The 24631-nt window shown below is 42.3% G+C and overlaps 1 protein-coding gene across 1 annotated transcript in view; it reads left to right on the forward strand.

Annotated features, from left to right (window-relative positions):
* DIAPH1 (diaphanous related formin 1) overlaps positions 1-24631 on the forward strand; it is a 93178-nt gene that overhangs the window by 63913 nt on the left and 4634 nt on the right. Inside the window, 9 exon segments of the mRNA XM_032849948.1 lie at positions 11690-11788; positions 15872-15966; positions 16257-16358; positions 16585-16824; positions 16958-17087; positions 17782-17906; positions 18530-18694; positions 18824-18959; positions 21051-21137. Of these exon segments, the coding sequence (XP_032705839.1) occupies positions 11690-11788; positions 15872-15966; positions 16257-16358; positions 16585-16824; positions 16958-17087; positions 17782-17906; positions 18530-18694; positions 18824-18959; positions 21051-21137 (1179 nt within the window).

Consider the following 24631-nt stretch of genomic DNA (forward strand, 5'->3'; position numbering starts at 1 on the left):
AAGAAATTGGTAGATTTGGCTCTGAATATTAAATATTATAAATATTCTGTATGCACTTAAGCATGTATGTGTTCTTCAGTTTCATAAAGTGTTCTGTATATCTTCATTAGTTCCTTTTTATTAATTGTATTTAAATTTTTTATATTCTTGGGACACCTGGCTGTCTCAGTCAGGGGAGTGGGAGCATGTGACTCTTGATCTTGGAGTTGTGGTTTTCAGTCCACATTCAGTGGACTCAAAGATCACTTAAAAATAAATACATTTTCTGGGGCGCCTGGGTGGCTCAGTGGGTTAAGCCTCTGCCTTCGGCTCAGGTCATGATCCCAGGGTCCTGGGATCAAGCCCCACATCGGGCTCTCTGCTCCGTGGGGAGCCTGCTTCCCCCCCATCTCTCTCTCTGCCTGCCTCTCTGCCTGCTTGTGATCTCTGTCAAATAAATGAATAAAATCTTCAAAAAAAAAATAGAAATAAAAAAAATTAAATACATTTTCTGTATCCTTTTTGTTTGTTTCATCAGTTACTGACAGAAATGGTTTAAAACATGCCACTTTGTGGATTTAGCATTGCAGTTCTGTCAATTTTACTTCCTTTTTGTCTTCATTGGTTGGTTTGTTTGAAGTAGGCTTCATACCTAGTGTGGGGCTTAAACTGACTACCCTGAGCTTAAGAGTCACATGCTGTACTGACTGAGCCAGTCAGGTGCCCCATCTTTTTGAAAAGCTTTTGATATTGATATAATTTCAGAGTTATGGAAGAGTTGCTAGAATTATACAAAAAATTTCCTATATATACTTCATCACATTTTTGAGATGTTAACGTATTACCACATTTGCCTATATAATGTGTGTATGTATATGTGTGTATCATTTTTTGGAATAAGTACACGTGTGTGTATATGTATCATTTTTTTCTGAAGATTTGAGAAGTTACAGGCATGATGTCTCTAACCTTTGGTGTACATTTCCTAATAACAGGTCCATAGCTACAGTAAATTTATCAGATTAGGAAATCCATATTAAAATAATTCTGTTATCTAATATGACCTTCAGATTATACCAGTTGTTACAATTATGTCTTTTACAGAAAAAATCCTGGATCATGCGTTATATTCAGTTATTCTGTAATCTTCTTTAATTGGAAATAATTCCTGTTACAGTCACCTGCAAAGGCAGATGGATCCCTGCTCAAAATTGGGTTTGAATGTCAAGATTAATGATGCCCTACACACACCAAGAGGGTATGAGAAGATATTATTAACTTAGCTAATTGAGGCCTTTGGAAAGAGCAGGGCAGTCCTCTCAAGCAGGTTTGAAATGGCTGACAGGGCAAGAAAAGGAGACTGGCACGGGTTTTAACTGCGGTTAGGATGTTGAGCCAGGGTGAGCTTCTGGCCCAGGTCAGTACCTTGTGTCCTTGTAATCTGCTGCCAGCACCAAGATGTGGGGCACAAGGGCAGAGGGGACAGGGGAGCCTTAACAGCGGAGCCTCATCTTTCATGACCTTGACAGTTTTTTGGTCACCATACTTTCTGTTAATTATTTACACATGCTTATATTTAGTTCTTTTTTTTTTTTTTAATTAGTGTTTTACATTAGTGTTAGTTGTACATTAGCGTTAGTTGTACAACATAGTGGAACCCCCATCTCTGCAGTTAGGCTCGCAGTCAGTGTAGCTGTCCTCTGTCACTGTACAGTGCTGTTAAAGCATCACTGACGATATTCCCTGTACCATACCTTTTGTCCTCAGGACTTAACTTCCAAACCGGAGGCCTGTACATCCCATCTCTTTCACCCGTTTTGCCCATCCTTCCACCCTCCTCCCCTTTGGCAGCCATCAGTTCTCTGCATATATGAGTCTCTTTCTGCTTTTTGTTTATTTGTTGTTTTAGATTCTACATGTAAGTGTAATGAAAAGGTATTTGTCTTTGACTTAGTTCGTTTAGCATAATACCCTCCAGGTCCATACATCTTGTCACAGGTGACAAGATCTCTCTCTCTCTTTTTTTTTTCTTCTTTTTTTAAGGATTTTATTTATTTGAGAGTTGGGAGGGAGAGCATGAGCCAGGGGAGGAGCTGAGGGACAAGCAGACACCCTGGAGTGGGGAGCCTGACACAGGGCACAGGGCTCCATCCCAGAACCCTGAGATCTTGACCTGAGCTGAAGTCAGACACTTAACCAACTTAGCCACCCAGGTGTTCCCCACATTTAGGTCTTTGATCCAGTTCATTTTTGTGTCTGGTGTTCAGAAATTGGTCCAGTTTCGTTCTTGTGCATGTGGTTGTCCAGCTTTCCTAACATCATTTATTGATGAGACTGTCTTTTCACTGTTGTATATTCTGGCTTCCTTTTGTTGTAGATTAATTTACCCTATAGACCTGTGTTTATTTCTGGGCTCTTTGTTGTGTTCCATTCATCAATGTGTCTAATTTTGTGCCAAAACTATACTGTTTTGATTATTAGAGCTTTGTACTATATCTTGAAATCTGGGATTGGGATACCTAAAGCTTCGTTCTTCTTTCTGAAAATGGCTTTGGCTATTCGGGGTCTTTTGTGGCTTCATACAAATTTTAGGATTGTTGATTCTACTTGTGAAAAATACTGTTAGTATTTATTTTTTTTTTTTAGATTTTTTTATTTATTCATTTGACAGACAGAGGGAACACAAGCAGGGGGAGTGGGAGAGGGAGAAGTAGGCTCTCCCACGGAGCAGGGAGCCTGATGTTGGGACTCAGTTCCAGGACCCTGGGATCATGACCTGAGCCAAAGGTAGATGCTTAACAGCTGAGCCACCCCGGCACCCCTACTGTTAGTATTTTGATAGAAATTGCATTGAATCTGTAGATTGCTTTGGGTGGTATGGTCGTTCTAACAGGATTAATTGTTCCAGCCATCAATTGTTCCATCCAACAATGACACATTGTTTGTGTCAACCTTGACATTATTGAAGAGTACGTACCTGTGAGCTTGTAGAATGTCCCTCAGTTTGTCTAATGTGTCCTCATGATTAGTTTCAGATTATTCATTTTTGGGCTTTATGTATTTTAATATATAAATGTATAATGTTACTGGGTACATAGAAATTCAAAATTCTTATATTTTGCTGATAAACTAAAACTTTTATCATTGTGATGTGTCCTTATGTATGTTCTATATGATTTTTGTTGCCTAAAAGACTGTTTTGTTAAAATTGACGGAATTTCATCAACTTTTTTTTTTAAGATTTTATTTATCTATTTGAGAGAGAGTGTATGAGCTGGGAGGAGGGGCAGGGGGAAAGAGAGAAGCAGACTCCCTGCTGAGTGGGGAACCCAACATGGGGCTCCACCCAGGACCTGGAAATCACAGCCCAAGCCAAAGGCAGATGCTTAACTGCGTGAGCCACGAAGGTGCCCTAAGCTTTTTAGTTAGAATTTGCCTAGTGTAACTTTATACTTTTCATCCTTCATGTAGTCTTAATTCTAGATGTTTCATAAAACAGTTTATACTTGGACCACTTTTTGTCTTTTTCACTCCAGTTGACAATACTGGTTTTAACGAGAACATATAATCCTTTTACATTTAACATAATTACTGAAATACTTGAGTTTCAATCTGCCATCTTATTTTGCCCTTTCTGTTCATTCCATCTATTCTGTTATATGCTGATTTCATTCTGTTCAAAATATTTTCTAATTTCTATTGTGATTTCTTACCTAACTTCAGAGTTATTTGGGTATTTATTTGATATGAAATAGTTGGGGATTTTCTAGTTACTTTTTTTACTGATTTCCAAGTTGTGGTCAAAGAACATACTTTGAATGATTTTTACCCTTTGAAATTTGTTGAGGCTTTTTGATGCAGCATGTGGTGGGTGAATTTGGTACATGTGCTGTGTGTTGTATATGAAAAAAAGTATAGTTTTTCATTGTTGGATGCATTGTTCTAATATAGCAATTAAGTCAAGTTTGTGAGATGTGTTCACATTTTCTATATACTTTGCAACTTTTTGTTGGCTTGTTTTAGTTTCCGTACAAAAGGTATTAATTCTTCCACAGTGGTTGTAGAATTGCCCTTCTTTTGGTTAAGTCAGTTTTTACTTTATATATTTTGAAACTAAATTATTAGATGTATTTAGATTTAGAATTGTCTTCCTTGCAGATTGACCTTTTATCATTATTAAATGTGTGTTCAAACCAGTAGCATTATTAGAGAAGAATTTTTTATTTGATATTAATATAACTACAACAGCTTTCTTTTGTTCAGTATACCTTTTCCATTATTTACCCTTAACATTCGTGTCTTTATTCAAAGCGTGTCCCTTGTAAGCAGCACATATTTAGTGTGTATGTTTTGTAAATCCAGTCTGATGATCTTAGTCTTTTGTTGCAAAGTATTTAATTCATTTGAATTCATATATACCATATTGCTATTTGGTTTGTTAAATTTTTTTCCGTTCTTAATCTTCTCACAAATTCATTTAGAACTTTATATTTTTTAAAGATTTTATTTATTTATTTGACAGAGAGAGAGAGAGAGATCACAAGTAGGCAAAGAGGCAGGCTGAGAGAGAGGGGGGGAACAGGCTTCCCGCCTAGCGGAGAGCCCAATGCAGGGCTTGATCCCAGGACCCTGAGATCATGACCTGAGCCGAAGGCAGAGGCTTAACCCACTGAACCCCCCAGGTGCCCCTAGAACTTTATTTTTAGTTAAACATTTTTTCACTTTTTACAGATACCTTAGAAATTACACATGCATCCTTGATTTATTACAATCTAATACAAATTATAACTTTTACCACCTTCCAGATAATGCTAGAACTTACATAATTTTAGCTCTATTTACAATGTACCTTTTTGACCCACTGATGTCATGTATTTTAGTTCTACATGTTTTAGATCACATAAGCATTTTTACTATTATTTCGTAATGTCAGTATTAACTTAAAAACACTTTTCTAGTGTTCTTCATCCAATGTATATTTCTGTATTGCCTTTTGTGATAATTTTTCATCTTCTGCCTGAATACTTACTCCCCTTAATATTTATTTTGTTAGTTCCTGTATACTGGTAATAAACACTGTTTTATGTGGATATATCTTTGTTTCACCTATGTTCTTGAAAGATATTTTTTGTTTCCCTTTTTTGTTAACACAACTTCAGTGTCAGTGTTACTGTAGTTCCTTGGAGGTAATTATGTTCTACCCCCTGCTACTTGGAGAATTTTACTCTGATTTTTAGCAGTTTTATGGTGATGGTATGCCATGATGTGGTTCTTGTATTATTCTTGGGGATTCTCTGAGCTTCTTGATTCTTTGTGTTGAAATCCTTTATCACTTTTGGAAAATTCACAGCTATTTTTCCTTCAAGTATTCCATTTTTAATTTTCTTTCTTTTTTAATACTTTTTAAAAAAAGATTTTATTTATTTATTTGAGAGAGAGAGTGAGAGAGAGCACATGGGGTGGGGGTAGAGGAAGAGGGAGAAGCAGGCTCGTTGGATGATGGGCTTGATCCCAGGACCCTTAGATAATGACTTGAGCTGAACATAGCCACTTAACTGACTGTGGCACCCAGGTACCCTTTCTTTTGGCACTTTCTGCTTTCATGTTCAGTGCCAGTGAATATCACATTTAGCCCTCCATTTTATGTGTTGTATGTGTATGGTGTTTGTTTGTCTGCATTTATTCACCATGTTCCTAAAGTTTAGGCTTTCTAGGGCTTTCACCTGTGAACCTGTTGTTAAACTTTACACAGGATGTAGCCTTTTGGGTTCCCAGCTACTGAGGAGAGAGCTTCATATGACACTCCCCACATAGCCAGAAACTGAAGCTTGATCCTGTCCACCCTACCACAGAAAACCATCAAACATGTATGGGAACAATGTGCCGGTGCTGTGGTTACCTTTCCGGAGCAGTTCTTCACCATCTTATCACTTCTTCCATGTTTTCAAGGTGGTTTTTTAAACACTATATCAGCATTTTTAGATGATTTTCATGGCAGACTTGGCATCATTATTGGAAATGGAAGTTTTCATTTCTTTTCATATTTTACATGGTAATTTTCACCACATTGAGAAATGAAAATGTTATATAATGAAACCAGTCTTTATATCATCTTGATTTTGTTATTCTTGGAACTTTGTTTATTCAAAATTATATTCTTCTATTTTTAACATTTACTGTTTAATATGTCTCGAATTTATTTTTGGGAGCAGCATGAAATTAGGATCTATTTCCCTTCAAAGTGGAGAGCTGGTTGTTCCAGCACTATTGGTTAGACCAGATGTCAGCAAGCTATCCTCAACCCATTTTTGTTAATAAAGTTGTTGGAACATAGCTATGCCCATTTGATGACATTATCTTTGTCTTCTTCCATATTACACTAGCAGAGTTGAGTAATTGAAATACAAACTCTATGGTGCACAGAGCCTCAAGTATCTACTTCCAGTCACTTAAGAAAAAAGTGTATCATAGACCATCCTTTTTTCATTGATTTGAGTTTCTACTTTGGCATATGCTATGTGTTTCATTTCTATTTCTCATTCTTTATTCACCTCAAATGTTGTTTGTCACTTTGTTACAATTATTACAGCCTTATACTACTCTATTTTTATTGGCCTTGAAGATGTAATTTGTTCAGATAGACAGGTTTGTTGAGGTACAAGATGCATATAGTAAAATTTATTCTTTGTATGTGTACAGTTCTATGAATTTTGATAAATATATATAGCCATGTAACCACCACACTCAAGAATATTTTCATCATTCCAAAAAGTTCCCTCTTGCCCATTTGTCCATTCACTGCCAGGCCCTAGCAGCCACTGATGTGATTTCTGTCTGCAGTTTTATCTTTTCCAGAATAGTCACAATAAATGGAATCAAACTTTAAGTAATCTTTTAAACCGAGATTCTTTCACCCAGCATAATGTATGTGAGATTTGTCCATGTTGTTGCATACAGAGATACTCCTCTCCAGTGCTGAGTAGTAGTCCATTATATCCATTTCCTGGTTGATGGACATTTGGGTTGAATCCAGTTTGGGGCAGTTAAGAGTAAAGCCAATAGAAACATTTACATGCAAGATTTTGTTTGGATGTATGTTTTCATTTTTCTCGGAAAAATATCTAGGAACGGGATCGTTAGGTCATATGTTACTAATGTATGTCTAACTGTATAAGAAACTGCCAAACTGTTTTCCAAAGTGGCGGTACCATTTTTTTTTTTCTCCATTTCCACCAGCAGATGCTTTGCATCCTTACCAGCACTTAGTTCTTGTTGGTCATCAGCTAAGGGCTGTTGTCAGCTTCTAAAGGCTACTTAATATTTCCTGCCACATGGCCTTCTCCACAACCTGGTAGTTGCTTCTATAAGGACAGCAAGGAGAAGGGTTATACAGGGTATGTGCACTTAACATTCTGCCCATCATGTGGTTTGTTTTTAAAAATCTTTGCCTACCCCAAAGTTGGGAAGATTTTTCTGGTTTTCTCTAGAAGTTAATAGTTTTAGGTTTTCCATCTTTGGTCTGTTGTATGTATTTGTATCTATTGAGATGTAACTCATATAACATAAGATTAACCCTTAAAGCAAGAAATAAATTTTAATCTGTATTATAAGAAAAAAAATCTGGCTTAGAATCAGTATACATGTAAGTATACTCTGTATACTTGTAAGTAAGTCTGCTCTTACATCATATGGTAACCTCCCAGATGCAAGATGGGCTAGGAAATGTGGTCCCTACCTGCACCATCATTTCCCAGGACAAAAACTCCTCATCCGTGGAAAGGGAGCAGATTCTGTGGTCGACAAGTTCTCTGGGCCACAGCCCAGACTGACCCAGGGATTTTTTGTTCCCAAACCATTTGTTACAGAGACTGTCATTTTTCCACTGGATATTCTTTCCTGCTTTATCAAAGATGAGTTGACCATATAGTTTTAGGTCCATTTCTGGCCTTTCTATTCTGTCTCTTTTTGTCTTATGTGTCTCTTTTTGTCTCGATTATTACAGCCTTGCAGTATAGCTTGAAATCCAGAATTGTGATGCCTGTAGTTTTGTTTTTCTTTTTCAGGATTGCTTTGGCTATTTGGGATCTTTTGTACTTCCATACAAATTTTAGGATTGTTTTTCTAGCTCTGTGAAAAATGCTGGTGGTATTTTTATAGGGATTGCCTTAAATGTGCAGATTGCTTTGGGTAGACATTTCAACAATGCTTGTTTCTCCGATCCGTGATCATGGAATGTTTTTCCATTTCTTTGTGTCCTCTTCAATTTCTTTTTTAAGTGTTCTGTAATTTTCAGAATATAGATCTTTTACCTCTTTAGTTAGGTTTATTGCTAGGTATTCTGTTTTTGGAGCAATTGCAAAAGGGACTAATTCCTTGATTTTTTTCTGCTGCTTTGTTACTGGTGTATAGAAATGCACCAATTTCTGCACATTGATTTTATATCCTGTGACTGAATTCATGAATTTGTTCTAGGAACGTTTTGGTGGAGTCTATTTTTTTTATTTTTTTTTTTTTTAAGCAGCTTTTTGAGTGATTGGATTTTCTCTATTTTCATTTTCATTGATTTCTGCTCATAAATTCTTTATTTCCTTCCCTCTGGTTGCTTTGGGTTTGCTTTGCTCTTCTTTTTCTGGCTCCTTGAGAAAGAAAATTGGACTACTGACCTGAGGTCTTTCTAATTTTCTAGTGTAAACTTGGTGCTGTTAGTTTCACTGTCAGCACTGCTGTAGCTGCATCCCGTATATTTTGATGTATTGTACTTTCATTTTCATCCAGTTCTGTGTATCTTAAAATATTCTGAGACTTCCTCTTTGACTCACAAATTATTTAGAAGTGGTTCTTTGGTTTCCAAATGTTTGGGTATCTTCCTGTTCTCTTTTGGTTATTGATTTGTTGTTTGATTCCATTATGGTTAGAGAACATGCTCTGATTACAGTCCTTTAAATATATTGGGGTTTTTTTGGTTTTTCTTTTTAAGATTTTATTTATTAGAGAGCACACACAAGTTGGGGAGAGGCAGAAGGTGGTACCTGACACAGGGCTTGATCCCAGGACCCTGGGATCAGAATCTGAGCCGAAGGCAGACCCTTAACTGATAGAGCCATCCAGATGCCCTGATAATACTGTTCTACCAGTTCAAGTAAGCATAAAGATTTTATTTTCCTTTTAGGTCCCTTTACCCTCCCCAGTTTTTAAATACAGTTGTATTTCCTCTACATGAGGCTACTCCATTTTGGTAGAGCTGAGAAGTCCATATTGTGGTGTCTGTCTCCATTGGAGGGGCTTCTCAAAAGCAAGCAAGGATTGGGTGGAAGCCAGTGGGCGGGCAGTGAAAGGACTCACCTGAGGCAGAACAAAGGCAAGAGTTTATCGAATGCACTGCTAGGGAGCTGCTGGCAGGACTGCAGAGGAGAGGCTGCCTACTATGAGGCAGTGAGTGCGGGATGTTTTTAGAGAGGGAAGGTGAGGAGGTATAATGACATACAGAATTTTCCCTGTTTCGGTAACTGTGTCTGGTTGTTAGTAGCCCGTTGGTATTTTGAGGTGGGTCACCTGATAGGCCTGTCTGTGTTCGGTCAGGAGGTTGCCCATAGGCTCTTTCTCCACTCCATGGCTCCCATCGCTCCAGCCTGTGATCTAAAAGTGGCCTCTCCACAGATGATTGTCTTTTCTCTGTAGCCCTCCTGAGTTACTAGTTCTGGTAGTTCTTCATTGGTCTTTTGGTTGTTGTGAATTGCTATATGGAGTTACATTTCCACAAAAATGACCTTTTCATCCCTTTCTTTCTTGTATTTGTACTTTATTTTTGTTTTACTGCCAAGCAAAAAGTTGAGTCTGGTTTTTTTCAACAGCAGCAGTGAATACGTAACTTTCTATTTTGCCTGTGTAAAATGAGAGCTTTACTTGTAACTTTTCTCCTCACCTTTTTTCTAAGTTTTCGTAATACAGTCTGGATATTTTAATTCTCCATTTTTATCTGGCCACCCATAAGTTTCATTTTGTTACATAATCTGTCTTTAGTACCTCTCTGACTTTTCCTGACCTCCCCTCACTCTGTGCAGGTGTAATTAGCTTTTTGCTTTTCTTTGAGCTCACCGGGCATGCTCCTTTCTCAGGCCTTTGTATTGGTCTTTCTCTTCCTGAAATGCATGCCCCTCGCCCTGAAGATACTCACTTAGCTTGTGCTCTTGCTTTCTAAAAGGTCTTTTCTCAAAAGTGACATTCTAAGACTTTCCCTCATCCCCCTAAAGGTGTAATCCATCGCCCATTAAGTCTCTCTGTTTCTTCCCTACTTGATTTTCTTTTCACAGAACTATGACTAGCTAATACAGTATTTTATGTATTAACTGATTGTCCTTTCTCTTGATTAGAATAGGAGTTCCATGAAGGCAGGAATCTTTCTCTGTTCTGTGCACTGTTTTGTATGTGTGTGTGTTTTTTAAGATTTTATTTATTTATTTGAGGGAGAGAGAACATGAGCAAGGGGAGGAGCTGAGGGAGAGGGAGAAGAACAAGCAGACTCTGCCTTGAACTTGGAGCCTGACACAGGGGTCCATGTGGGACTTGACCCCAGGGTCCTGAGATTTTGACCTGAGCGAAAACCAAGAGTTGGACACTCAAGTGACAAAGCCACCCAGGTGCTCCTCTCTTTCATTCACTGTTGTATTCACAGTGCCCAGAATAACCTGGCACATAATACGTACTCAGTAAGTGTTTATATACGTAATCTTCATGTATTTAACATTTTCCTCCTTTAAGTCTGCACTGACAGGCCAAAGGATAGGTGTTTTTGTTAGTTGTTGACACTTTTTGCCATTAACTTTCTATTTTGTTTGCTTTATTTCTTATTTATTTTTGCCAGGTAATATTTTTTGTGGGGTTTAAAATTCAACCAATATGGGTGCCTGGGTGGCTCAGTCTGCTTGCAGTCTCTCCCTCTGCCCTTCACCCTGCTTGCACACGCACACACGCATGCACACTCAGTTGCTCTCTATAATAAATCATTAAAAAAAAGAAAAATTTTATAGATAACTCGTATTCAAGATGGAGCTTGAAAGAAAACAGGATTTTTTAAAAAAGATTTTCTTTATTTATTTGTCAGAGAGAGAAAGAGATTGAGAGAGGCAGGCAGAGGGAGAAGCAGGCTCTCTGCTGAGCAAGGAGCTCAGTGTGGGACTCGATCCCAGGACCGTGGGATCATGACCTGAGCAGAAGGCAGACGCTTAACTGAATTGTCACCCAGGCGTCCAAGAAAACAGGATATTTAATAGTTACAAAAGGATAACGTGGTGGAAGGCTCTAGTACTAGGTTGGCAGACTACACCCCTCAGGCTGACCATCCATTCATTTATGTATCATCTTTGCTTTCATGCTGTAGTGGCAGTGTTGAGTAGTTGAGATAGATCATGTAGTCTGCAAAACCTGAAATACTTATTATCTGGTCCTTCAGAGAAGGATCTGCAAGCAAATGATAGCATATAGGTGGAAAAGCATTATTGATAACAGTTAAAGAAATGCGAATGAGATGTTGACTGTAGTTGAAGGTGGGTGTCAACAATAGAAGGGTGGCCAGTTAAAGAGAAGGAATACAATAGGGAAACCATTGTTAATAGGAAGTGAGGAGGCATTCCAGGCTGGCTGGTACAGTGGTTCAGTAAGACCCCAGTGTGGCTTGTCCATAATCATGCTTTTCTCATCTTTCCCTTACTAGCCAAGAAGGATCAGGAAGGTGGAGAAGAAAAGAAATCTGTACAAAAGAAAAAAGTAAAAGAGTTAAAGGTGTTGGATTCAAAGACGGCTCAGAATCTCTGTGAGTATTCTCTGTGATCCCAACTATTTGAAATAGGAAGGGGTTCTTTTAAAAGCTTAATTTTGGTAGATCCAGGGTTTCTTGATTTGTTGAGTTCCTGATGCATGCCAGGCATTGGAGTGTGAACTTCCAGTATCTTGTTTAATTCCTCAGTAGCAATGCAAGTTTGTTTCTTTGCTATAAGACTAGACGCTAACAGCGGACTAGGCGAATTTCTATGATGCTAACAGTAGTTAAGAGTTTTAGGAATTTGCCTAGTTCCATAGGTGTAGTGAGAAACAAGTATGGGATTTGAACCTCAGATTTTTTTTTTATTTCAAAGCCATTACTGTTTCCATTGGCTCCACAGGATAGTCTAGCCACTGTGCATTTCTGTCTTTCTTTAACTACTTCTTTTAAATGCAGGCACTGGATTGACTTCCCTTAAATCTAAGATAATTTTGTGGCTTAGAATAAATAATATAAATCCTGCACTTCTCAAATTCGGATCAGAAACTTCTCTGCAAAGATGTTACAGGTGGTACTTATTTGATGATTAGGGTGAATGTTCATTTTCTGTTTGTTTGGCTGTTGATCTCCTTTATGCTGAGTAATAGAGATTTAAACATTTCCTCAACAAATATTTGAGGTTCTGCCATGTTGCAGTCTCTGTTAGGCCCATACGAGACATGTGTTCCAGAGTTGAAAGGGTATGTATTTCATGAAGCCTGCTCACTATCTTACAGTGTGGCTGTCGTCCCCATTTTTCCAAATGAGAAGACTAAAGTTTAGATATTGTGACTTGGCCGAGGTCACACAAGGAAACGATTACACATACCCATAAGTAAAATCGGGAGTAGAGTGAGAACAGTAAGCCTTTACATTATTCTTTGCTGTATAGGCCTAGATCATGGACAACATATACTACCAAATGTTGTCTGTGGGTAAGTCTTTTTATGGAGATCAAAGTGATGTGAGATGGTTTCTCTTCTCAAGATTCTCTCTGGGAACAGAAAACGTGTGTAACTTTTATTTTACAAAGTGATAACAGACTGTGGTTAGTACATGGTTCTTTCCAGCTGGCTGATAAAAGAGTACAGAAAACAGAACTCACAGAGAGAATGAGATTTGTTTAGGGGAGGATGGCCTAGGAGCTGTAATGTAGTGATTCAGAAATTATTAAGTTCCTCTTATGTGTGAGGGACACTAAGCTGAATAAAGCACAGTCCTGGTCCTCAGGAAGCATGTGTCTGCTGCAGATGGAAAATAAATAATGGGAACCACACAGACGAAGTGCTGTGCTGGAGGTGAGCTAGGATGTGGACAAGAGCCCTGGGAAAGGGGCATCTGAATCACGTGTGGGCAGTACTGGAGGGAGCATGTCATTCGGAAGGAGGTACTGCTCACTGGGAGTTGAAAGAACGATGAGTCAGGAGTGAAGAGAAGGGTGAGGGCTGGCTTGTTTCCAGCAGAGGAATCAACACGTATGAAGACGCAGACACATGGAGTGGCAGTGCATTTGGCACACTGTAAAGGCCATACGTGGGGGAGGAGTGTCAGGAGAAGCTTTCAAGAAATAGAAGCTAGATGATCAAGAATTCTGACAGGCTTAGGCTAAGAAGTATCTGTGTTATCCTGAAGGGCCTTGGAATTTCTTAAAAGGATTTTAATCAGGAAAATGAATGACAGATCCTGTATAATTCAGGGGAAGGCTACTTGGGGAAGGACACAGGCTAGATTGCTAGGGTCTGGGAAGACTGCAGGCAGAGAGATGAGTTACGTTCTCACTTTAAACTAGGCGAGAAGGAATCAGGGCCTGAAACTAAAGTAGTGAGAATGAGTAGGAAGGCAGAAGATACTAAGGAGATAGAAATAATGGAACCTAGTGACTGGCTGAGGGAATGAAGGAGATGTTTTCTTCAGTTTACATCACTCTGTAGAGAATGATACCATTTACTGAACTAGGAAGATCCAGCCAGCAGTAAAATGTCTTTTTGGGGAAGAGTGGTGGGTATTGAACATGAAGGAGAGGTGGCAGGGTGGTAAGTAGAAATGGTGACTGGGACTTCTCCAGAAGGATGGGTGTGTTAGGCATTTGGGCATAGAAATCAGGAGTAAGGTTTGGCTGGAGGTAGGAATTTAGGAGACAGCATATTAGTCATAGCTAAAGCCATGAGTTTGTTTTGAAGGTCACTTATATTTCAGGGGCAAGTAGAAGGGGGAGAAGGGCAGGGAACTCAAAGGCTGGAAAGGAACAACAAGAAAAATGGTATGACATAGTCCTAAGAAGTGGGGGTAGTCAGCAGTATCAGATGAAGACCGGAGAGCAGTAAAATCAGGACAGGACAGGTATCCCTTGGATCTGGCATGAGGAAAGTCCATAGCCTCAGCAAGAATTTCAGTATAGCATAGAGGTAAGGACAGAGCCTCCTGTAGTATTTATTTATTTTTTTTATTTATTTATTTGAAACAGAGAGAGATCACAAGTAGGCAGAGAGGCAGGCATAGAGAGAGAGAGGAGGAAGCAGGCTCCCCGCTGAGCAGAGAGCCCGATGCGGCCCTCGATCCCAGGACCCTGAGATCATGACCTGAGCCGAAGGCAGAGGCTTTAACCCACTGAGCCACCCAGGCGCCCCTCCTGTAGTATTTAAATCATGCTTCCAACCCATACCGGCAGTGTAGGGGTTTGAGTAGCTTACCTTTAAGTATTAGTTTCCTTTTCGGTCAAGTGGGGCTAATAATACAAACATACAAGGATATCAGCAACAGGGTTAAATGAGATCGGGTATGTAGATTATGTTTAAGTTCTATCTGTGATCTCAGTAAGTAATTGTGGTCTTTTCATTGACTGGGGACAGGAGAGTAGATAAGAGCTGTGGAAGTGAAAGAGAATAGACTGTTGTGTTTTTAGAACATGGTAAAGTGAATGAAAGAAGTTAGTAATTAAGAATATCAGGTCAGGGTTTTGGGTTGTTTTTAAGATAGTAGAAACTTGGTTATGTGCATATGCTGAAGGAAAAGGTCCTCGGGGCCACCTGTTCTACTGAAATATAAGAAAAGGATGAGTACGTGGGTATAGTTGCTGATAAGCTTACACAAGTGTTGGCAGAAGTTTTCTTCTAGATAATTCCAGATAGTCCTTATCCAAGCCTTTTCTGGCTTGGCTCCAGCTAAGAGCCCCCAGTGAATACTAGAATACTTAGCAAGTAATTTGACTAGTGGCTTCATTTTTTCTTTTTCACTGAAGAGGAGCAAGAATTTTTTTTAAAAATGGGAAGTAGTGGGACAGTTGGGAGAATGGGGATACTTTGGAAGAGCTTCTAAGAGGGCCTAGGGTAGAATCACTGTTGTTGGTGCCTCTCCAATGAACTGTGCTCTGCAGAGTCTTTGCTAGCGGTATTCATCAGCCCAGGTGCAAGGTGGGAGATGACAGGGCTCACTGACCAGGAATTGGAAGGAGAAGGAGACAGGAATAGGAGCAGTAGTAACAGAGCTGGCAGTAATAGTAGAGACTGGCAGAGCTATAGACTGTAGGGTCTAGGTGAAGGAGAGAAGGCAAAGTGGAACTCGTACTTTCGGAGAAAATGGAATGGTCACCGCTTGCTCTGATGAGGTTTAAGGGTCACTGCAGAGGCTAGTTAGAGAGCTGGAAGACAGGAAGTGTTTGTTGGGGAACAGGATATGGCAATTTAAGAATCTGAGCATTTGAAGGCAGTGGCAGCTTTGAGGATGGAGTCATGGGCGTGGGAAACTGAAAATAGAGTGGGATGAGTATCTTGGATGTATATATAGAGAAAAGATCAAAATCTTTCTGTGTGAGCAAAGGCCAGGAGCCACAGTGTTTGTAGAATGTGGTGCTTGGAACAGGGTAGCTGGCATTTGATATGAATGTGGGCGTTCATGAGAAACCTGGGAGGTGGGAACCGTAGACGTTGGACTCAGGAACTTGGATTTTAACTACCCAGGCAGTGGAGGGCTGGTAGAGGTTTCTGATAGTGACTTTAAAAGAAAACTCTTAGGCAGATAGTCCAGCAGAGGTTTGTAGAATAGGCTGGAAGGGAGAGGAAACTGAGAAGAATGTCTTGATATCTCATTTTCTGGCAGCCATCTTTCTGGGTTCCTTCCGCATGGCCTATCAGGAGATTAAGAATGTCATCCTGGAGGTGAACGAGAGTGTTCTGACGGAGTCTATGATCCAGGTAAGGAGCAAGATTGTTGTCGGGGGAACTGGCTCTTCACGTCGTGGTGCACTAGCCTCCTCTGTTTAGAGGGTGAGGTCTTTAGCACTGGCACTTTACAGAATGCTGGCTTTGGGTCAGCGTCCATCTCTCCTGTGGTTAGATTATTTCTGATGTAGTTTTCAAAAGTCCTGCCATCTCACTAGCTGCCCCAGCCCCCAGCCTGTTTTCTTCTTTGTGGTCCTTGGGCAGAGTGGGGGACTGAAAGGCTCAAGCTAACCGCTTTTGAGACCATCCCTTCTCTCTTTCAGAACCTCATTAAGCAGATGCCAGAGCCTGAGCAGTTAAAAATGCTCTCTGAGCTGAAGGATGAATACGATGATCTGGCCGAGTCGGAGCAGTTTGGTGTGGTGGTGAGTGAGGCCTGTGGCAAGAAGCTCTTCTCGCACTGCTTGCTCCCTTCCTCCCCCAGAGCAGCTGGGCCACTTGCTTCTCGCCTCTTGTCTATTTTGAACCTATCTTCCTCTCTGTTCGGTGCTCTGGAACTCACAGCCTCCCACACGAGGCTTAAGCCTTGATGTTTTTCTGACTTGCTCTCTCCCTGTTGGCTGTACTGGAACTGCTTGTCTTCCCCACCAGATGGGCACAGTGCCCCGCCTGCGGCCTCGCCTCAACGCCATCCTCTTCAAGCTACAGTTTAGTGAGCAAGTGGAGAATATTAAACCAGAGATTGTTTCTGTGACTGCCGCGTGTGAGGAGTTACGAAAGAGTGAGAGCTTCTCTAGCCTCCTGGAGATTACCTTGCTTGTCGGAAACTACATGAATGCTGGCTCCAGGAATGCTGGTGCTTTCGGCTTCAACATCAGCTTCCTCTGTAAGGTGAGCCAGGTGGTTAGAGCAGAATGGAGAGGGGAAGGCCGCTGGCCTCTGTGGGCAGCATGTGGCAAACTGCTGTTGGCCTCAGGGGATCTTGGGCGGGTCAGGACTAACACGTTTCTCCTCTTTCCCCAAGCTTCGAGACACCAAGTCCACAGATCAGAAGATGACATTGTTGCACTTCTTGGCTGAGTTGTGTGAGAATGACTATCCCGATGTCCTGAAGTTTCCAGATGAGCTTGCCCATGTGGAGAAAGCCAGCCGAGGTAGGGCAGTTTGAGGTGCAGCTAGAAGGCCGTTCCAGGCCCCCAAAATCTCTGCATTGGGATGGAAATTCTCACTTGCCTATCTTAGGTGGGAGCCGGAGAGGGTGGAGGCACAGTGTCTAGGCCACAGCAAAGAGGATTATCAGGCACAAGGGAGGTCTTCGTGTATAGAAGTGGGAAGCATTCTTTCCCTTCCTAGGGAAACACCAAATACTAAAAAAAAAAAAAAAAAACAACTGGAAGAAAAGCAAGTGTTTTTAGTCTAGGTCAATGGTTCTTTTTACTGAGAAAGCATGGACTAGACTGACAAAAATCAGGCCTCACCGTCTTGGAACGAGGCACAGAAAAAGCAGCACTTGGTAGAAATGGAAACAGATTTCTGCCCTTCCTCTGTATTGCTGTGTACAGCTCCTTCCTCCCAAACTCTCTCTAAAATAAATGAGACCAAGATCCTGGGGGCTTTCACAGGTTCCTGTTAAATTAAATGAAGCTTCTCTTCTTGAGGCTGGAGGTTCAGGCATCGAGTAACTTACAGTTTAAGTGGAAAGATGAAGAATATGATGTGTTGGAACCACTGGAGGAGGGGACCTGAGAGCTGCAGCTCACCGTGCGCACTGACGCGGCACCCTGACGACCAGAAGCTGAGGGTCTGGGGACTGGGAATAACTCTTGCTTTCTCTTTTTTCTCCTTTAGTTTCTGCTGAAAACTTGCAAAAGAACCTAGATCAGATGAAGAAACAAATTTCTGATGTGGAACGTGATGTTCAGAATTTCCCAGCTGCCACAGATGAGAAAGACAAGTTTGTTGAAAAAATGACTATATCCTTTCTTACGAGAGGAGGGAGTTCCTAGGATGCTTGCTGGGAAGGGAAGGAAGACTTCCCAGAGGGAGGACAGCTGGAGAGACCTGGCGGTAAAGAATTTTTTCCTTCTTAAAAAAAAAAAAAAAAAAACAACCCTTAAAAAAATTCTTTTCATTATATACATAGTTCTTGAGAGCATTCTCATTGTTGTGGTAGGCACATCACCAAAATTCCTCCCTGACCCCTTGCCCTCTGCCCCGTCTCCACTACACGCACGCACGTATTCTCTTTTCTCTCCCCTTCCTAACCACTGCCACTGGACTCCTCATTTTCAGCTCAGGAGTGTATTCTAAACAAAAACCGTGTTGTGTTGTATTGCTTTTTGCACCTGCTGGCTCTCGGCCCTGACCCCACGGCAGCATGTGCAGAGCCATGTTACTGCTACCCCTGCTGTAGGTGAGCCATGGTTTACAGTTTTCCATTCCTGTTCTGGATATTTCGATTGCTTCTTGCCTTTGCTCTTACAAGCAGTGTTGTGTTGAACATCCTTGTGCATGCCAGCATGTGTCTCTGCCTGCTCCTCGGGGCCAGAGCAGTGGGTCTGCTTCCTGGCCTTGGTCCTTGACTCCCTGGCCGCACAGCTTCGTGAAGGACGCACAGGAGCAGTATAACAAGCTACGGCTGATGCACTGTAACATGGAGGCCCTCTATAAGGAGCTGGGAGACTACTTCCTCTTTGATCCCAAGAAGGTGTCGGTGGAAGAATTCTTCATGGATCTGCACAACTTCAAGAATATGTTTGTGGTGAGCCAGGGATACCGCTGACTGAATCTTTTGTGGACATTTCTCGCTTTCCACATGGCTTGCTGGGGGGGGTGGGCTTATGTGGAAGTGCACGCATGCCCATGTGTTTCGTTTTGTTTTCCTCCACAGCAAGCAGTCAAGGAAAACCAGAAGCGGCGGGAGACAGAGGAAAAGATGCGGCGAGCAAAACTAGCCAAAGAGAAGGCAGAGAAGGAGCGGCTCGAGAAGCAGCAGAAGAGAGAGCAACTCATAGACATGAATGCAGGTGAGAAGCGAGGAGAAGGGTTGATGGGCTGAAACAGGAACATTTGCAGGACTTCTCTGCCTAGAATCTCAAGGCCAGAGAGAACAGCTCATGTCTGAGCTCAGCTCCTGACAAAAGATTGTTGGCAGCCTTTTACCTCCAAGAGCCTGACATTGGACTTGAACCTCAGCTCCCCTGCATGTACATTCCAGTGCTCCATGTTCACCCCACCCCCCACCCCCCGCCTTTGCTAGTTCCTGTGTTATGTCTCATCTCCCAGTGGGTTTAGTATTGCTGTAACATGTACTTTTCTGCCTGGCCACATGGTCTTCTGGCCCATTTTTGTTCCATCTACTACATCTTTCATTCTTTTCCCCAAAATGTTTTCCTGGCTTTGCTCCTGTCTTCCACTGGTGGCTTGTCCTCCTGTCTGCTTATTTGCACTAAGTACTGTGTGCTCAGTACCTCTGCACAGTCGTACACACTGTGTACAAGCAAAACTGCGCATACCTATGAGGTTATAAAAGAACTGAACTTCTGGATAAGGGGGCATGGGAGCTGGCTACTCTCTTTTCTTTAGCAGAATCTGTTTCACTACCAGAAGCATGTCTTTGTTGAAACATATGGGCTCAATTACTGGCCTTCTGTTTCCTGTCTCTGCTGCGTTCCTGCTGTTGATGCCCTGCCCCCCTCTGCTCCTTCTCTGGGTAGCAGGAATATAGCATACATTGTGCATGGCACTGAGCTGAGGCCACCCTTCTTGAACCTGAGGAACTACGAGCTATCTAAGTAAAGGGCAGGGGAGGTGGGGTAGCTAGGTGATGGGCATTGAGGAGGGCACATGATGTCATGAGCACTGGGTGTTATATGCAACTGATGAATCACTGAACTCTACCTCTGAAACTAATGATGTACTGTATGTGGGCTAATTGAATTTATATATAAAAAAAAATAAAGGGGTTGTAAGGCTGCCAAGTCTGGCAAGAATCAAAGTGCTTTGCTGAGCACAAGAGGCCAGAGCTGCTCTCGCACCTCTTGCTCCCAAGGATATTACTTTGGCAGCTCCTATTGCGGTAAAACTTGTGACCTGAAGGAGCTGAACAGCCTCCCTTTTTTTCTTTTCTTGATACTTTGCTGGGATCTAGTTATATAGAAGCCACAGATTTGTTCTATTATTACTAATGCTGTTGAAGCCCACACCTAGTGTCCTTTCCCTTCCCCATTCTCCCCTGGTGGCCAGTGTCTGTCCCCAGGTACTGTCTAGGAGGCATCAGGCGAAGGTGGAGTCCAGCGGAAGTACAGGATGAGGGCTGCACCCCCTTATCTGGTGATGCAGCAAGCCCTGGCCCTGGTCCCCAAGGCAAGCAAATGAGGTCGGAATGTAGGTCAGCTGCACTGGTGATGTTCAGCCAGCAGGTGGCGCCGGGAGCAGTGAGCCCAGCCCAGTAGCTTCCAGCCTGCAGGCTTCTTGGGATTTCAGTTTCAGATTTCACCACCCTGAGCTGTTGCCATGGAAACAGAGCCAGGCTGGAACAGAGACTCTACATTAACTCTTTATATTCTAGCCAGGATGCTTCTCCTACATGCTGAGCTGGCTTCTGGAAGATGCAGCCACAAGGGGCAGTACTTAAGTAAAATTCAGCTGTGGGGTGGGTGTCTTCTTTTTCCTCAGCCCTGCTCTGAAATTGGAACCGGGCTGTCCCTGATGTGTTTATAGGAATTAGAGTGAAACACTTTAGGATAAAGAGCAAGTGATATGGTTGTATATTAATTTCATACTCCCAGTCTTTATACTTAAACTGGAATTAGAGTTGGGCAGTTCTGCAATTCTCTGTGCTAGTCCCCAGGGGGTTGGGAAAGAACGTACTTCAAGGAAATATTCCAAGGTTTACATTGATTAGTAGGCAGTGAAACCTTTTCTTTTAACCACTGTCCAACAGATGCAATTAAACATGGGCTGTGAGGCTTGAGGTTTAGCCCTGTGTCTGCTCTGAGTCCTCAGCCACCGTGGGCCAGGGGTAAGCCAGGCAACAGTCATAGAGTTGGCATGGGACTTAACACTGTATGCTGCTCAGGCTGAAGAGCTTACATCTCCGTCTTTGTTCATGACAGAGGGTGATGAGACCGGTGTGATGGACAGTCTTCTGGAAGCTCTGCAGACAGGTGCAGCATTCCGACGGAAGAGAGGGCCCCGTCAGGGTAAGTAAGCAGATGGAGCCCAGCCTGGGCGTGTGGAAGGGGTGAGGTCTCTCTGCTCCTGGTCCTGATTGCCTTGGGCTGGAGAACATGTAAAGATGTTCTGAGGGTTTAGGAACTTCCTCACGATAGTCCCTGCATCAAGAGTGGGTTGTCCAGTCCTCTACCTCCCATGTTAGAAAGCGTGGACTTGGAGAACTGGGTCTTCAGATCTGTTAGCAGATCTATTATAGCTGATGATGACTGTACTTCTCCCCATTCTTGAAGCAGAAACCTGGAACAAGTGAACCATGGTGCAGGACACAGATTTGGGTGGGTGTTTACAGGTATGAACAAACACTGAGCTAAAAGCGTAAATTAGATGTAGGAAATAAAAAGTCAAGAGCCCTAAAAAAAAAAGTCAAGAGCCCTTACTCTCAACTTCACAAGCAGAAAAGATAGAGGAGATTAGGCATCGTTATCCTCAAATGTAATAATACAGAGGAGCAGTCCAATGGAAGAAACTGTCTCTGTCCAAGAATTACCCTCTCCTTGGGTGCAGTTAGCCTGCAGTGCTTTTTGTCTTCCCCACTGACTTCCCCACAGCCTCCTCTCCCAACCATCTGAAGATTTCAGTGGATTAAGTTGAGTCAGAGCCTTTAAGAATTATGGGGATAAGAAGACAAGTGATCCAGGCATTAGTGTGGGGAAGGATCAGTGGATAAGCTTCCTTAGAAGGAATCACACAGTGGCCAAGAGACTGGTCCAGGAAAAGGTACTACAACCAACACTATCCCTTGGGTGGGTGAGGGCACTGTTGTGTTTGGTGAGGGCCCTTCTGGACTAGGAGAGATAGCTTCTTTCCTGGGTTGAAGGGTGGGAATGACAGAAAAGGCAGTCATGAAGGGTTTCTACTTTCAAGAGAGTGAAAGCTGTGTTCCGGTTGCCTGCCTAGGCTGTTCTGTAGATCTCTTTGATAAGAGCTTTAAGGTTATTGGAAGGGGAATAGTGTAGCTTGTTTTGGCCTCTGTAGGGCTTCCAATACCTGTCATCGCCTGGACAGGGATCCTCTGGATCAAGCGTGTAGAGCATGCTAACCCCCATAAACTTAATGTCCCAAAGGTTGCTATCTTTTTCAGCCCGTACTCTGAATTCCCAAAAGAAGATTCCCTTCTGACGGCTCTTCTGCGTGACTTCCGAACCTTCCCTAAATAGGAGAATCCCTAGTTACAAGTCCTCCCCATTTCCTGGCATCCTCTTGGCAGGCTTTGTAGTGAGAGGAGAGGTGCTTATGATGGACTTAGAATTTCCTGGCATAGTGCATTAAATCCTATAGATTGGTGTTTGGGTAGAGAGTGCAGCTAGTAGTATTTGTTTAGTTTTTAAAGGTTCTTATGAGATGCTTTCAACCCCCTGCCAATGTGGCCTTACATTAGGCATTTCCAGCCAAATGAAAGTATATTGCATCTCACTGTTGACTCTCTCAGCTAAATGCCAACCTGCATCTTACTGTTGGTGGGGAATTCCCTTTTTAAGCCTCTTCCTCTGAAACTGGACTAGAATCCCAGATGCTTCCTGTACACAGGCAGCCAGACATCAACGGCTCCCCTCTGTGGGGAGGCCCCATTCTCTGCTTCTTCCCAAGTAGGGAACCAGGACTCACAGGCAGAGGAAGCAGGGATTTTGTTGGAACATAACCTTTTAGCAGAAGATCTAAATTAGTCAAAGTGCTGTTCTCAGTGCAAGAAGGAATAGGAGACGGATACTAGGAAATACTAAGGGAAGCAGAGACGTGCATACTTTTTAAATTGGTTCCATCCTGTAATCTTATCTTTCTGGGCTGTAGGTTCACAGGACAGGGATAAACGTATCTGAAAGCATCTCCCCAGGAAGACCTTTCTGGTTACTCTGGCATGCTGCTGAGGTGGTACACTCACATGCTGTGAAGTGACGTGGCCTCATGCTTTTAAATGTAAAAACTCTACCACAATCCGGAGAGCATCGGGCTAGGTAGAGACCAAAGGACCCCAAGTCAAGTCTAACTCTGGTCCTGTCTAGGGTATCCCAGACAAGTTTTGGGGACTCAGTTTCTTCATGAGTTGGATTAAAATGGTCTCTTGAGTCTTTTCTAGCTTTAATTTTTTTTTTGACCAGAGACAGTAGAATTAAGACAGGAAAGAGGCTGGACTCAGAAGGCCTTACTCTCACTGTAAAGGCTGCAGGTTTCCCTCCGTGGCTACTGGACTTAGCTGATCCACTCCTTCCTTCACCAACTCTGACTCTCCCATATGGCCGATTGCCTTGAGCCAAAAAACTGAAGCGCTAGGGAGCAGATCTGTCTCACAGCCCTCCTCAGTCCCTGGGAAGCAGCTGTCCCTGCCTCAAAGACACTGGCCTTTTCCATAGGACTTAAAGGCATGTTTAAAAAAAAAAAGTCTTCCGGTCTCTGGAGACCTGAGGGAGTGTAGACAGAGTACAGAGTATACAAAGCACCATTGAGGCGCTGGAAGAGGAGAGTTACTATCAGGGCTGGTTCACTAAAAGTGACATGTTAAGCTACTGTGATCTGCAGGGTGTGGGAGAACAATGGTTTGAGTGTCAAAGAGAAGAATCCATGTGATTGTATCACAGCTACTATTTCAAGCTGATGATTGAGTCAGCGTGTGGTTTTAATGACTCAACTTTATCTCCATGTCTGAATTGTGGTCTCTTATACATAGGCCATCTGCTCACTGAGATAAAAGTCAAGGGAAGAAATTGGTCTTTCTCTTCCTTTCCTTCCCTCTAAGCTCCACCTCCACTAACAGAACCTTAAGAGTCTGGAGAGTGTCTGAAGACCTCTAGTGATTAGCATCTGACCTCTGCATAGAGGAAAGCAATTAAGACCCAGAGAAATCTGGCTGGCTCAGCTCTATACAGCTGGCCGACGCTAGAGCGAGGAACTTTGGCCCCCCTTTTGTGATTCCAAGTCCAGGGCTGTGGCCACTAAGCCTCCTTGATGAACAGGACAGTGACCCCTCTGTGGAAGCCAGAGGTATTCTTTCCTACCTTCGAGCAGAGAGCGCATTGGACATGGTACAGTTGCTCTAGTGAGTTTCTGATGACTACCTGTCTACAGAAGGGGAAGAATGTTTCCTAGACCACTACCTCTTCTCCCTCTGCTTCTGTGAAAATAGGACAGAAAGTATAATTAGGTGACTTTCGACAGTAATGAGTTCTTAAGGACAGTAATGACTGCCCCATCTGTCCTAGTTTCCTCTCCCCTAAGGAAGCTTATTAACAAGAACACTTCCTCTTTGGGAGCAGGTTCTAGCCTCTGTTTTATAAATGTCTTTTTCTAAATCATTAACCTTTTTCTGATTCATCTGTACTGGTGTTATATATGGTTGGTAGATTTTGCTGGTGTTTTTATCCTAGCCCACCCTAGAACATCTAGGAATCTGGCTTCAGAGAGCTTTGACCAGTGTCTCAGGATGGTTCCCTTTTCCCCACTAGACTATGACACCATTCTCTTGTGA

Source organism: Lontra canadensis, unplaced genomic scaffold (assembly GCF_010015895.1).
Source record: "Lontra canadensis isolate GAN:19392208 unplaced genomic scaffold, GSC_riverotter_1.0 scaffold270, whole genome shotgun sequence".
Classification (NCBI taxonomy): Eukaryota; Metazoa; Chordata; class Mammalia; order Carnivora; family Mustelidae; genus Lontra; species Lontra canadensis.